Source organism: Lepidothrix coronata, unplaced genomic scaffold, assembly GCF_001604755.1.
Source record: "Lepidothrix coronata isolate B3197 unplaced genomic scaffold, Lepidothrix_coronata-1.0 Scaffold2, whole genome shotgun sequence".
Lineage (NCBI taxonomy): Eukaryota > Metazoa > Chordata > Aves > Passeriformes > Pipridae > Lepidothrix > Lepidothrix coronata.
The window spans coordinates 13,645,140-13,659,117 of record NW_016690182.1 but is presented as its reverse complement, the minus strand read 5'-3'; the positions used below and the strand labels follow the sequence as shown (position 1 = coordinate 13,659,117).

At 40.2% G+C, this 13,978-nt stretch overlaps 1 protein-coding gene across 1 annotated transcript in view; it reads right to left on the bottom strand.

Annotated features, from left to right (window-relative positions):
* Positions 1-13,519, bottom strand: part of LOC108497022 (protein fantom-like) — a 39,618-nt gene extending 26,099 nt beyond the window's left edge. Inside the window, exons 1-8 of the mRNA XM_017814308.1 lie at positions 13,456-13,519; positions 10,401-10,541; positions 9,444-9,588; positions 6,420-6,718; positions 5,174-5,273; positions 3,968-4,111; positions 1,697-1,802; positions 848-859 (exon numbers count right to left, since the gene is read on the bottom strand). Coding sequence (XP_017669797.1) covers positions 848-859; positions 1,697-1,802; positions 3,968-4,111; positions 5,174-5,273; positions 6,420-6,718; positions 9,444-9,588; positions 10,401-10,485 — 891 coding nt within the window. The 5' untranslated portion in view covers positions 10,486-10,541; positions 13,456-13,519. The remainder of the gene's footprint in view (positions 1-847; positions 860-1,696; positions 1,803-3,967; positions 4,112-5,173; positions 5,274-6,419; positions 6,719-9,443; positions 9,589-10,400; positions 10,542-13,455) is intronic.
* Positions 13,520-13,978: the final 459 nt, after the last annotated feature.

Genomic DNA, 13,978 nt, shown 5'->3' with positions numbered 1-13,978 from the left:
TCTCAGTTCAGTCAAGACAAAAACGACCAGGAAATACACCTGTTAAACAATCAGATTTGGCTGCAGTGGTTGGACATGCTGACCAAAGAACACTGACCAGGAAATACACCTGTTAAACAATCAGATTTGGCTGCAGTGGTTGGACATGCTGACCAAAGAACACTGACCAGGAAATACACCTGTTAAACAATCAGATTTGGCTGCAGTGGTTGGACATGCCGACCAAAGAACACTGCAGGAGCAAACAAAAACCAGTGCTGGCCACAGTTCTGTTAATCACAAAGCTTGCCACAGCTCTCTTAACCCTTATATTTATATAAATCCTTGCATATATATAAATATACACACATGTTTACACACAATATACACACACATATATAAATATACACACAATATAGTACATATATAACTGTTTCATAGCCCTAATGCACTCAGTTCTGTTTCCCTCCTAGCAGTACTTTAACAAAGGACTTCTAATTTCCTTTACATTTTCATTTACTTCAATGGATTATAGTAAGAAACATTTAACCAATTTTAATGCTGATAGAGCCTCTATTTGCAGAATATTGTTATACTGCCTACATTTCACAATCCTTTAATAAATCCTCATTCATTAAAAATTTCAATGTAAATCACATTAAAATTATGATTTGAGACAAAACAGTCCAAAGGCTCACCTCCTGATTAATAAAATGATTGAGAACTTATGCCAAATATATATGTGAGTACAGATTAATGATTGTAGACAGAAAGAAGTTAACTTCATTTTTTCCATATATATTCCTACAAAGTAGTTAAATGGAGAAGCTGAGTATGAACCCTGTACAAATTATTTATGTTCATATGCAGCCTGAATAGACTGGAAAAGAAAAAGAAAACCATGAAAAAGCAATCACTCACTTCATCTTCAGAAATGAAATATCTCATTTCTCAGTAAGAAAAATGTCATAGAGAATAAATAATATTAGTAGTCGATCTTATTTCAGAGAGTTAATGAAGTCTATTACTCATAAATTTTTAAGTCTTTCTTCAGGGCTCCTCTTGCTCTGTTCTGTATCTGTGAATTGTATTTAAATAACTTCAAAAATGACACCCTAAAAATCATGTTTTTACATTCTTCTCATATCTCTCCATATTTCTTCCTTTCTCTCTTAAAGAAAACGTTTGCCAAGGAAGATGGGAACGTTCCTGGAACAGAAAGAAGATCCCTCCCTCCAAATTATTATAACTTTGAAATTAAGAGGCGTTCAGGCAATACGTGATTTTCCACTTTAAAATAATTTCCACAAACATATGAAGGGAAGCTAAACCCTAATGTGAGAACAAAAGAGCCAAAGCTCTCCAACTTTACCAAAGACTGACAAAGTGAGAGGGGTCTGGTACCTCTTTTGGTAAATTGGTACATTTAAGTCAAAGCTCTCTCTTTGAAAGATCAGGAATCTCTAATGGCAACCCAGGTCACTCTTCACAATCTGCTTGGGATGACTTTGCAGATACAATCACTAAGACCTGCCAGACCCTTCTGAAAAAGAGAAATTAAGACTAAAAATCTCTGCTTCATTTACTTGAGTGCAATGTGATATGTAGTTCACTTTCATGTACTCGGTATTGCCAAGAATTGTGTATAATCTGTTTTTCCATTTAGCATGTCAATGTGACAAGAGCATAGGAATGTTACTGATCAAATTGCACTTACCTCTTGAAGCTGGAGAAATTTTCCTTCCATAGCTGAAAGAGCATTGCTTTTCTCAGCCAGCTGTTTACGGACCTTGATCATTTCCACGTTGTCCTGAATGTTCAGCCTTCAAAATTAAAAAGAAATGCATCATGAGAACACCTATGGAAGAGGATTTCGTGTGTAATACCCAAATTAATTTCTCCTTCTGTAAACCATACTACAGAATTTAGGGAGATAAACATTCTGCTGCATGATGACACAGCAACTTCAATCAATACATCTACATCTTTGCTTGTTGTATAGAACTGTACAGGACAGGAAGAGAAAAAAATCCTATACCTAAAGAGATTGTTTGTTTTCCATTCACTTCTTTCCCACCATCCAAAGTATTTGGTGCCAGTAGAATATCATTTTGTATTCACAGTTTCCACCTATCAAACACTGTTAAGAAAATAAGCCTTAGCAATTTATACTGGAACACCTCAAGGCTGGTACTCAAACAACCTGTAGGTGTGTCTTAACTACATGAAAATCACTTAATATCCATGTTCTTACAATTCTAAGATTAATTTGAGAATGTACTGTTTAACAGAAAGGATGTTTAAAATAATTCCAAGTTTTAAAAAATATTTAAGTGTTTTTCCTTACTTCAAAACAGTGCAACTAAACCCTGTTCTTTCCATGAGTATGGGAAGAGAAAATAACTGGTTTCATTCCTTTCATTTTTTCAGAAAGTTAAAAAAAAAATCTAAATATTTTTTGAATTCACTGTAGTCACAGCGTGAGGAATTATTTGTGATAACGACTTCTTTAACTTATTTAAGGTACATGAAGGAAATTCTGAGTAGGGGGACTTCCAGCTTTGTGAGTCATTTAATAGCCACCATTATGATGCTTTATTTCTGTAGGGCCACTGATGCACAACCACGTGCTCACACACAATAACGGGCACTTAAAGAACTGACCACATATTTCTCATCCACGTAGAACTGTCACTGAGATCAAATGAGTAAGGAATGCAGGGCTGTGCATTTAATCCTTAATACAATTAAAGAGAACAGTCTGAAACTGAAACAATGGGGGCAGATATATGCACAGTTAGGTATTTTTTTCAAAAGTGAAGGAGAAGAGAGAGAAAGAAAAGAGGTTAAACTAAGAGAGGCTTTATTGTGAAACCCATTTCACAAGTATGTCTGTTTGTTCCACTGCACAGCTGCATCATATGCCTTCAGAAATCTGCTAATCTACCTCTACAGTGTTGGAAATTACATAACTTTCCTAATTAGTGGTTTTAATTAACTTTTTAATTATTCGTTTTAATTAACCATAAGCAGTGTTATTAAATACAAGCAGTGTAATTTTTCACTTTAGCCAGCACATAGCAAAGGTGGGTTTTTTTTCCCCACAGACTGCTACTGTTAGAACAGCTTCAGAAAAATCACTGAAACTTTTCAGTTTTGCTAAACCAACCCTCAGATGCTTCAATGAACAAACCCTGGGGGAGAGAAGCACTGCTGAAAATTGGACACAAAGAATGCACAACTTATAGCCCTCTGAGGACGTGCTGAAGAAACCAGAAGAGAAAGAAGAAACTCACAAAGACAGTACCTGGAAAAACGATAATAAAAAGGATGACAATGGGGACTAATGAGCATGAGAAGCCAGAAACCAGTAACCATTAGAAGATAGAACACTAATTAGCAAAGAGAATAATATCATCTAGAACCAATGAATGTTAATTTCTTTGTCTGCTAAAAATGTATAAATACTGAAGAAGTTTTGAATGTGTGTGTGCATCTAGTTGGAGCCACCCCCTGCCCTCAGCACTGTGAATAAAGCAATGCCACTTTCTAACACTAAAAAATAGTGTTGGAGAGTTCAAGGTATCCTGATGCTTTCACCAACAGTAGATTCCAAATTCTTAATGAGTATTAGTGAACATTAAACTGCCCATATGAGCTTATACCTAAAATTTTATAAGAATTAATAGTGAAGGATTAAAATTTTGTGACTTGAACTTCAACTGAATCTGTGTCAGCTGGAAATGAATTCTCTAACATGGTAATTATGAACTTGTTTATTTATGAAAAACACGTTATAACTTCTTACTGTAACTATCTCCTTGCTTAGAAGTACCTTAGAAGTGACTTAGTTTCACTAAAGGGAAAAAATGGATAAAGCCCATATTCCTTTACAGTAATTTAGCAGTAATTTCCACAGCTGTGTATAAAGATTATGACATAGCTCCTCTAATGCTTCCACCATGGAACTCCCCAGTTTCCACAGTACCTTTGGCTTGCTGTGCCTTGCTCTTTCAGCCTCAGGAGAGAGTCTTCAATCTCCTTTTCTTTCCTCCTCAGCTGACTCACGAGGATCTCTCTGGCATGTTCGAGTTCCTCAATGTGTTTCCTCTGGGAGTCAATCACAGTCTCCCTGCAAGTTCAAACATCGTACATTCCAAAGGCAGGTAAGTATTTAAGGAAAGAAAAAACTTTAAATGAATACTCAACAGGGCTAAAACTTTTAAGTGTTCAGCAAAATTTGTATTTCTTAATCACAGGCATCACAACAGAGGCTTGAGAGTTTAAATTACTATGAAAACACAACACAAACTCTCAAAATAAATGTTTATGTGGACTGAACAATGTTTAGCAGAACCTGGCTGAAAACACTGTCCATGGTGTCTTCTACTCTATGTTAGAATTATCCTCCCTCTAATCTATCAGTACCAAGTGTTTTCTGAAGAGCAAACCCCCAGGACTAGCTATCAAAAGATTACCAGATCTTCCATGGATGGAGCAGTTAAAGTAATTTTTAAGCTTTTATTCTGAAATAGGTAAATTTACACCAAAAAAATAATCAAAAGATGTGTCTTAAACAGTGGGATTTATGCAGTAAATGCAATTTAGAAAATAACTGATGAAAACATTTCTGTGCAATGATTTCCTGTGATCCCAGTAAATATTTGTGTTTACACAACTCTGAGCACAATATATGACTGCACATTAATTCATATATTTCTATACTTAGCTTGCCCATTTATTGAAAATATAGCATTTACAGATGATGTCTTAAATCCAATTTAGCTAAATCATTATGAAAATAAGGAAACATGCTAAAATAGCTTTTGGAAAACCACATTTCAAAACCTATACTTTAGAGAAGAAAAATGTTCCAATCAGACCCCAGTATCTTTAAATTAGATGTTAACTACCTTTTCTCCAGCCTATATAACACCTATCTGCTCATGTAAACTCTGTATCAGGGATGTTATAAGGGTTTATCTTCAGTTAAAAGGTGCAGTTGGATTACAAACCAATCCTCCATGTTCCTTCTCAGAAAACATTTCTGCACTGTTATTGTTATCAGATCCAACCACTTCAGTTTATTTTCTGAAGTGAAAACTTCTGAAAAGATATATATTTTTTTCCTCTTCAAGAAAACCGTAGTTTTAAGAATAATAGTGACAAAAAATAAGTAATATGAAAATCATACAAATTTCTTATTTCAGCCCTTGAATCCTCAAGCAGACTCTGTCCATATTTTGGGAGCACAAGGTCAGATGATCTCACTTCTAAATTCTGAAGCCTCATTCCTGAAAACAAAGAAAAGATAAATTTTTGTCATGTTGCATGAAAAAGCATTTAACAAACCAGCAACCTCTATACAGTACAAACACTTGCAGCTTCTATTTTAGATGCCATAAAAAGTATTTTTACATCAAATTCACATGGAAAGAAACAGAGTATCTACAACACAGCTGCTGTAAAATTTGAACTATGGGTGATACAGCATAGTGTTAAGGGCTAAAAACATGTCCTGAGAGGTCTTTTTAGAAGATTTTACTTTCAAAGTCAGAAAGCAGAGATGGTGTCTTCTCAGAAGAACAGTATCAATATTACTAAACAGGAACATGGAATTGTGATTGGTTTTTGTCAGCATTTTCTTTGCAAAATCACAAGAGTCATTCACCCAGACAGGCAACTAAAGGGCCATTTTTAGTAGCAGTGCAAATAATTTTCTTGTGTTCTTTAGAAGAACCCTAAGCTCCTAGTGAAGAAGAAAAGTCAGAAACTAACTAAGGAACAATTGCAAAAGCAATGGTTTCTCCAAATTTTTCTGCTTCTCTTTTTCCAACAAGAAGAAATAAAGTTTTGAGGTGGGACCAAAGTATGCCTTACATTTCAAACACAGCATTAAGGCCATCCCTCAGTCCCCAACATGGAGTCATTTAGACTCAAGGTACAATGAGACCATCACTTCCCCAAACACCTGAAAAAAATTACCTACCTTGCATTTGTGTTAACTTGATCTAATTTGAATTTTGGTCTCTAAGTATTATTTTTAAGGTACTGGTAATTGTGATATACATATATGTGCCTGTATATATGCCTAGACTACATACATTTTTATTTACTTTTGTTCAAATCAAGGTATTTCTTGCACTCAATAAAGAAAGTGATGAGAAACCAGAGAGTATTTACTGAAAATCCATACCTGACTAGGACTTTTGGATGAGCTTTCCATGGTATTTTTAAATCAGCCAACCACAAAGCAGACACAGCAAGACACATTTATTTCTTTTTCCTGTCTCCTCACACCTCACAGAGCTAAACTTTCCTGAATTTTTCCAGGCGTTTTTTTTTATTTTGGGATTTTCTGATCTGCACTGAAGATGTGTTGAGGTTCAGACTCAGGAGCAGTCTGTGAGCTCCCCGGTTTTGAGAAACGTGGCTGGTACCTTTCCTGGCGTGCTCGGGCGTGCCAGAAGCCTCATTCCCCTTCCTGAGCCCGGAGTTGACACGAGACTGGACGTGGCTGTAGGGGCAGGGCCTGTGGCCCTGGAGCTGCAGCTGCTGCTTGGTCGAAATGAGTTTGTTGCGCAGGTTCTCGTTTTGTTTCTCCAGCTCACGAACTCTTTCTTGCAAGTGCTCGATCGTCTCCTCCAGCTCCAGGGCCTGGCCCAGCCTCCTGGGCCCACCCCCTGCCTGCTCGGATCTTCTTTTGTCGTTAACAAGCCGCATTAACTTGGTGGTCATTCTGGGGGAAAACAATCCAAAAAACAGGAAAAGGAACGTGAAAACTCAGCATAAAAAGTAAACGTGATCACTGTGAAGACTTCACAGTGATCCTGGATAATAAAGCCAGGTTTTGGTATAACTATTACTGGCTGTGAAGAACTCTCTGAAGGTAACTGAAAGCACTGTGCAGCCATGTGCTTTCCAGCTGTACTGGGTCTGGCTGAGCTGCAGTTCCTTTCCCCAGAGCAGCCCTCACAGTGCTGTGCTTTGCACTGGGAGCTAGAAAGGTGTTGATAACACTGTTTTGGCTCCTACTGAGCAGGGCTGGCACAGCACCAGCACTGTCACATCCTCCCCCACCAATCGAGGGCAAGATTCTGGAAGGGGACACAAGCAGGCCAGCTGACCCAAAGTGACCAAAGGGATATTCCAGACCGTGTAACATCAGCTCAGATATAAAAGCTGAGGAAAGGAGGAGGAAGTGGGGGCATTTGTTTTTTACACTGTTTGCCTTCTGGAGCAACCACTGTGCGTGCTGAATTCCCGCTCCCCGGGAAGTGGCTGGACACGGCTGCTGCTGGGAAGGGGAGAATAAACCTTGTTCTTTTCCTCTTTGCTTGTGGGTGCACAAACTTTGGCTCTGGCTTTAGTAAAGTGCCTCATCTCAACCCACAAGTAGTTTTCCATCTTATTCTCTCTCCCCTGTCTGGCTGGGAAGGGCAGTGACAGTGGCTTGGTGGGCACCTGGCATCAGGCAAAGGTCAACCCACTACAACTGACAAATAACAGTTTCCTAAGGCTTCTGATTTAAGGTTAGTAAAGGAAGGAAGCATATTTGCTCCACAGGCTGCTTAATTTTAACACATGATCTCCTATTAGAACCTCTGCATGCTGTTAAGTGAAGTTACAGACTTTGGATGTGATGGGGCAAACTATAAAAGCTACAATTCCACAAAACATTCAACTATTGAAAGAATGATAACATGCAAAGATAAAGATAAAGAATGATAATAATATTCAACATTCCAATGAGATATAATTTCCAGTATTTTAGGATTTAATTATATATTTCATTTCTAAAGTGGCTAAAATACATAAGTGGAGATATTTAAGGTACTCTGTAAAAAGAGACTTAATAGTTGCCATTACCATACTCAATTTTATTCTGGGTAAATATGACCAATGTGCTCCAGAGAAGGAACAGTGAGCTGAAGAATACAATTAGATACAGAGGGTATGGTTCCCATCTATCTTTAAAAGGACAAAAGGAGAAGGGTGGCTTTGATGAGACAGACAAGTTCAAGACTTCACAAAACTGGCCACATATCATCCAGACCTGTATCTAGTTTACAGGGAATCTGTTTTTGAAAGCCCAGAAAGAAAACTGAAAATAAGGACACACTTAATTTGTCTAAAGGGGCTTGTTAGATTTTTGGATACTTGTGGACAGAAGCTTCTACTTGAAAGAACAAAATTAAACCAAACACATCCGTAATAGGATGTCACAGAATGTTACTTGCCTGTAAGCAGGTTTTCTGTTTATTTGGTTTTTTTCAGTGTAATTCTACTAGAAATTCATTCCAAACTTCTAGTTACAAGGGTTTTGGCATGAGGGAAGCTAAGGAGGAAATTTAGCTTTAGATTTAGCTTTAGATTTTTCTCTGGGAATCTAGACAAACACTCTATACTTTTTATTTTCTGTGCCTTGCTATACCAATTTGGACATTATGTGTAATTTTACCTAAGTGGATATGGAGTGGTATGTCCCATGTTGCTGTGCACAGAAGCAGAGGAACAGCCATTTGTAAGGAAACAATTAATTTGCTCTATCATATCTAACAGAAAAGATGGAAATTATGTCATGCTGGTCTACTGGATCCTGGCTCACTGAACACTGAGCCATAAGGGAAGAACAGTCTGGACTTTAACAAAGTATGAAACAGTCTCATGTACAGAGGCAATATTTTCAGCTGCCCTTTGATGAATTTGTTGGCTTCTGGTGAGAAGCCTGATCACATGCAGCAAGACTTGATTAGCAATTAGCACGATGGGAACGCACAGGAAAAGTGGTTTGGGAGTAGTCAGCCCTCCTGCAACACAGTAATACCACAAACAGTTCTGCAGAGTCCAGATCAGCCTGATTAACACACAGATCTTAGCAACTAAGGTCAGTAATCAGCCTAAAGTTGCTTGTATATGTTTGGGCATACTGTGCTCCCCATGCTCCCTGGGACTTTTTCATTGGAGTTATCTATTATGCTGAATAAAGGAGAACTGATTATAAAAATATTGTGGTGCTAATTGAATGATAAAAGGCTAGATGCTAGTCAGCTTCTCCAAAAAACAAGACAGGGACAAAAAAAGGGGCAGAATCTCTCTGTATAGGTCATTTTGATTCTAGAATAAAACCCTTGATAAATCATTAGGCTTCTGTAGCCTCTTCTTCAATTCCCAGAACACCTGTTACATTTGTACTTTGCCAGCACAGCTGGGAACCCAAAGTGCCAACCCCAAAGTAGTAGGTAGCAGTGTACCTCTGCACATGGAGATCTAACAGGGTCCACTGCAAAAAGCATCTCACATACCCAGAGACAACCAGAAACCAACACAGAACTGGCTTCCAAGGCACGACTTTTACCCCGGCATTAGAAAGCGCTCCGAGAGAAACCAGCGTGACTTTCAGCACGCTGATCATGGTTTGAGGGGCAAAAAACAGTTTAAAACAAAAACACTAAACCCCCTACCTTTTAATCTTCTCCTCCTGTCTGTTTGCATGCTGTTTGAGCAGGAGGTGGTCGTCGCTTATCCGAAGAAATCTGTCCTCCAGTTCCTCCCGGCTGATCCGCGACACGGCCTGTCGAGCTTTCGCGTTCTGTGCAGTGGGTGGGTCTGCCCAAACCAAGGCAACTCGAAATTACCCTCAACACATTCAACAGCACGTAATTCAAACTCTACCTCACTCTGAAATACTGGGAAAAAAAAATCCGTGAAAGTTTTCAAGTCATTTGATATTTTACACTGCCATCGGTCTGATAATTTTTTCAGATTTATTGGCGTGTTAATCGCTTCCTTTTTCCTTCCTCTTAAGGACTAAAAAAAAAGAGTTCAAATGCTGCAGCAAACTAAACAAAACACCCCCCAAAAACCCAAGCCGAAAAATTTTAAAAAATTATCTACTAGACCATGCAAAGGTAACAATTTAGCAAGCAACCAAGTACGATCAAACGTACTACTGAAAAAATAAAATTAGGATTACAATGAAAATGCTTTCAAATCTGTTTCAAAGTCAACACAGTCTCTTGAAGCTTGAAAGGGTTAACTCCTAATTCTGAAAACAAGTCCCGTAGTTCTATTCTAACAGCAGCTGAGTAACATATAAGAATTGTGTGGTACTTTCGGTTCCAATTTTTTTTAAATGGATCTGGCCTTGACCTTAATTCAGCAGAAAAGTTCTCCTTCCTTTTGTAAGGATGAATGTTACAGCTCAAGGAGTTTTCCAGGTTTTAGCATCTCACAGCAGCTCCTCTCTTATAAACCAACTTAAACATAGACTAGGTCACAGCACCTTTCAGGATTTAACTGAGATTTTGAATGGTATTTGAACTTAATTTTGCAAGTGCGAACATCAAAAGCATCTTCAGAAAGAAACTAAAGCCACTGATCCAAGTCTGTAAGTGCAATAAGCAGCATCTGGCACCAACCTTGCAGTCCTTCAGTTCCAGCTGGAGTTTGAGCTGGATCTCTCCCAGCTGGGTCCCCCCCAGTTTCATCAGCTGACACAGGCATGGCTTATCCACCAGGAACAAACTCCGACTGAAACGATTCTCCAGCTGCAACTGAAACTGTGAGACCAGAGAGAACCACAATACATCATGTAAAACAATGACAGAAGCCATGACATTCACTGAAATAACAAACTCACACGTGGCTGGAAATGCTCCCATCTCAACTGGATTGTTCAGAGGACAATCTGAACTTTTAAGTTTCATGTTATGCTAACTTTAATCCATGTACAAAACACAGCTTTTTTGTTACACAATAGCTCCAACTGTAAATGTAGAATTATAATTGTTGTCTTCAGAAATCTTTGGGCTAAGGCCATATTTCCAAATAGATGGGGGAGGGGAACCTGTGGAGATGTCTTTTGGTTTTTTGTTTGGGGTTTGGAGGGGTTTTTTAACTATTTATGCATTTTAAGACAGGTCAAAGCTTAAGGCATCAACTGGTAGGTGACTAATGCCATCTTCCACATTTTCAGTGGGACTCTGAAACCAAGGTACTGGGGGTTATGGAGTCATTTCCATGCCTGCCATTCTCTTAATCTTCTTGCAGTCATTGAATTGAAAAATATCTAGGAATGTATTGGGAAATGAACAGTGATGTTACTAAAGACCTGCACCAGCTACACAGACATTCCATGAAATATCTGTTAATTTTATCATAATCAAAACTGCTGCTAGAGCAATGCCTTCCTTCTGCTAGTAAAGTCTTCTGTCATAAACAGGTGTCCTTATGGCTTTGTCCAAAAGGAACAGAAAGGTTATTAATGGAAGTTTAGTTTCCAACAAGTCACTCTTGCTTTCGATTCTTTTCACTAAAATTTAGTATTATTTCCAGCTTTGACTGTTTATAAAAACCTGGACCCATTTTTCTTTCCTGTGGAACAAATGCTTCCTTATGTTATATGTCACTGTACCAATATCTTTACAGCAACTGAGATTAAAGAGAAACCAAAACCTAGATAATCAACCCAAATTTGGTTCGTGATGGTAGCAAGGAGAAGATGTTACAATTATGTCTTTCCAGAATGTAGATGTCTTTGTCTTTTGATTCACAAATCAAAAAAGACAAAGGTTTTTGGCAAATTTCAGAGATGTCAAGAGCTAAACAAATATTTTATCAGTAAGACTCCACAGTGTTTGTGATCTATCAAAACCAAGCTTCAAAAACACCACCACAATAACAGGCATAGGCAAACACTACTGGTTTTCACTATTTCCTGCTTGCTTAAGAAACTTTGCTATGGCTGTTCTCTTCAGTATCAAAGAAATCCATTCATTTAAAAACAAAGCCAAAACAACATATGCTTGTACCTCAAATAAGAGAAAGCATAATAAAGCAAGAGAGATAAATTTGTATTTATATCTTGCCAGACCCACGTCATGCTGAACCTTAAAAACTTAAATCAGGTTTTATTTCCAAGAAAGATTACTCTACAGTCACTTCAGCACTTGTTAATCAAAAATTAGGAGAAAAGAACTTCACATATGAAGAGAGGAAAAAAAATCCATACCTCTAGGATTAACCTAGTATAAGTAAGAATTTTACATGTAGTTACTGAAGTTAAAGAAACCTTAACTTTCTTATATACAGCACTACTTTAAAAACTGGTTCTATCACCACCAGTATCTGACAAAAAAGTGCATATGACTTTGCAGTGTTAGACAAGACCAGACCATAATGAGATGGATACTTAAAACTAGAGTATCAAAGCTCATGCTTTAGGTCCAAATTCCTGTATAATTCCCAGAAGTGAACTGTTGTCCCAGCATCATTCAAAAGTAGCAAAACTGAGGATTTTAAATTATCAGAAGTTCTCAGCCAGTGGGGCTAGACGGGGTTTCTAATGAAATCTTAAAAACTGTGACATTTAATTGTTTCAATACGGATTTAGAATTTCCTGAGTCTCGGACATGGCCAGGATGATGCTTTTCTCACAAAATCCTGTCCCACTTCTCTGACAGAAGGAAGAAGAAAAAAAGAAAAGGAAAAAAAAAATAAAGGAGGAGAAACCACTTGTCTACCTTGGCCTATCACAAAGTATTTCCAGCCTACATTCTCTCTCTATTGACTCCTTCAAAGATAAACATAGACTCTATTTGGCTTGTCATCTAAAATAATCTCATTTATTACTTGGAAGGAGTATTCACACATATAAACTTTCACATATCATCTTTCAAACATTATCTGCTGCAGTGTTGTGACTTGGGAGGTGGAAAAGAAAAAAGAGAGAAGAGAGTAGGAAACAAGATCACACTATTCTGCTGTAGACTGAGGGGAGAAACACCTCTTAGACCTGTAAGTCCTGCTACAACACAGAAAAATCAAAACAACCTTGTCTTGCCTTTAATATATTTTACAAGTGCCTTCCAAACTTTTCTTCAGCTCCGCCAGTTCTGACAAAGCCTTACACGACTGGAAGGAGCAGGGAGGGAAGGCGGCGTTCGCCTCACGAGGAGCGGTCCCAGTCTGGGCAGGGTCTGAGCATTGTTTTTAGGCTGGATCTGAGCACTGGTCCCAGTCTGGGCAGGGTCTGAGCATTGTTTTTGGCTGGATCTGAGCACTGGTCCCAGTCTGGGCAGGGTCTGAGCATTGTTTTTAGGCTGGATCTGAGCACTGGTCCCAGTCTGGGCAGGGTCTGAGCATTGTTTTTAGGCTGGATCTGAGCACTGGTCCCAGTCTGGGCAGGGACCTCTTCGGGCACAGGAACACAACTCCCGCTCCAGCCCAGCGGCCTTTCTACGTACAAAGCTGCAACCAAGGCAGCCTCTCAGGGCTATTTTGATTAAAGCCGTGAGGCACTCGGTCTTTTCACCGAGGTGCGAGCGAGGAGCCCCCAGGGCTCTGACCCCACCTCTCGGGGAGGGAGCCACGCCGCAGGCCGGCTGCCCGGCCGGGCACAGCCCCGCGCGGGGCAGGCGCCACATCGCCCTCGGCAGCTCCCGCCCGCAGGAGGAGCAGCTCCCCCGCACTCACCGGCCCGGCGCGTCCTCGGCGCTCCCTCGGCAACTGCCGGCGGGAACAACGGCGGCCGCGGTGCGGGCCCAGCGCCCGCTGCCCCCCCGGGAGCCGCGGTTCGGGCTCGGCCCCCCCGGGAGCCGCGGTTCGGGCTCGGCCCCCGCCTCACGCTCGGTTCGAGTTCGGGCTCGGCCCCCGCCTCACGCTCGGTTCGGGTTCGGGTTTGGGCTCGGCCCCCGCCTCACGCTCGGTTCGGGTTTGGGCTCAGCCCCCGCCTCACGCTCGGTTCGGGTTCAGGTTCGGTTTCAGGTTCGGGCTCGGCCCCCGCCTCACGCTCGGTTCGGGTTCAGGTTCGGCCCCCGCCTCACGCTCGGTTCAGGTTCGGGTTCAGCCCCCGCCTCACGCTCGGTTCAGGTTCGGGTTCAGGTTCAGCCCCCGCCTCACGCTCGGTTCGGGTTCAGGTTCAGCCCCCGCCTCACGCTCGGTTCGGGTTCAGGTTCGGGCTCGGCCCCCGCCTCACGCTCGGTTCGGGTTCGGGTTC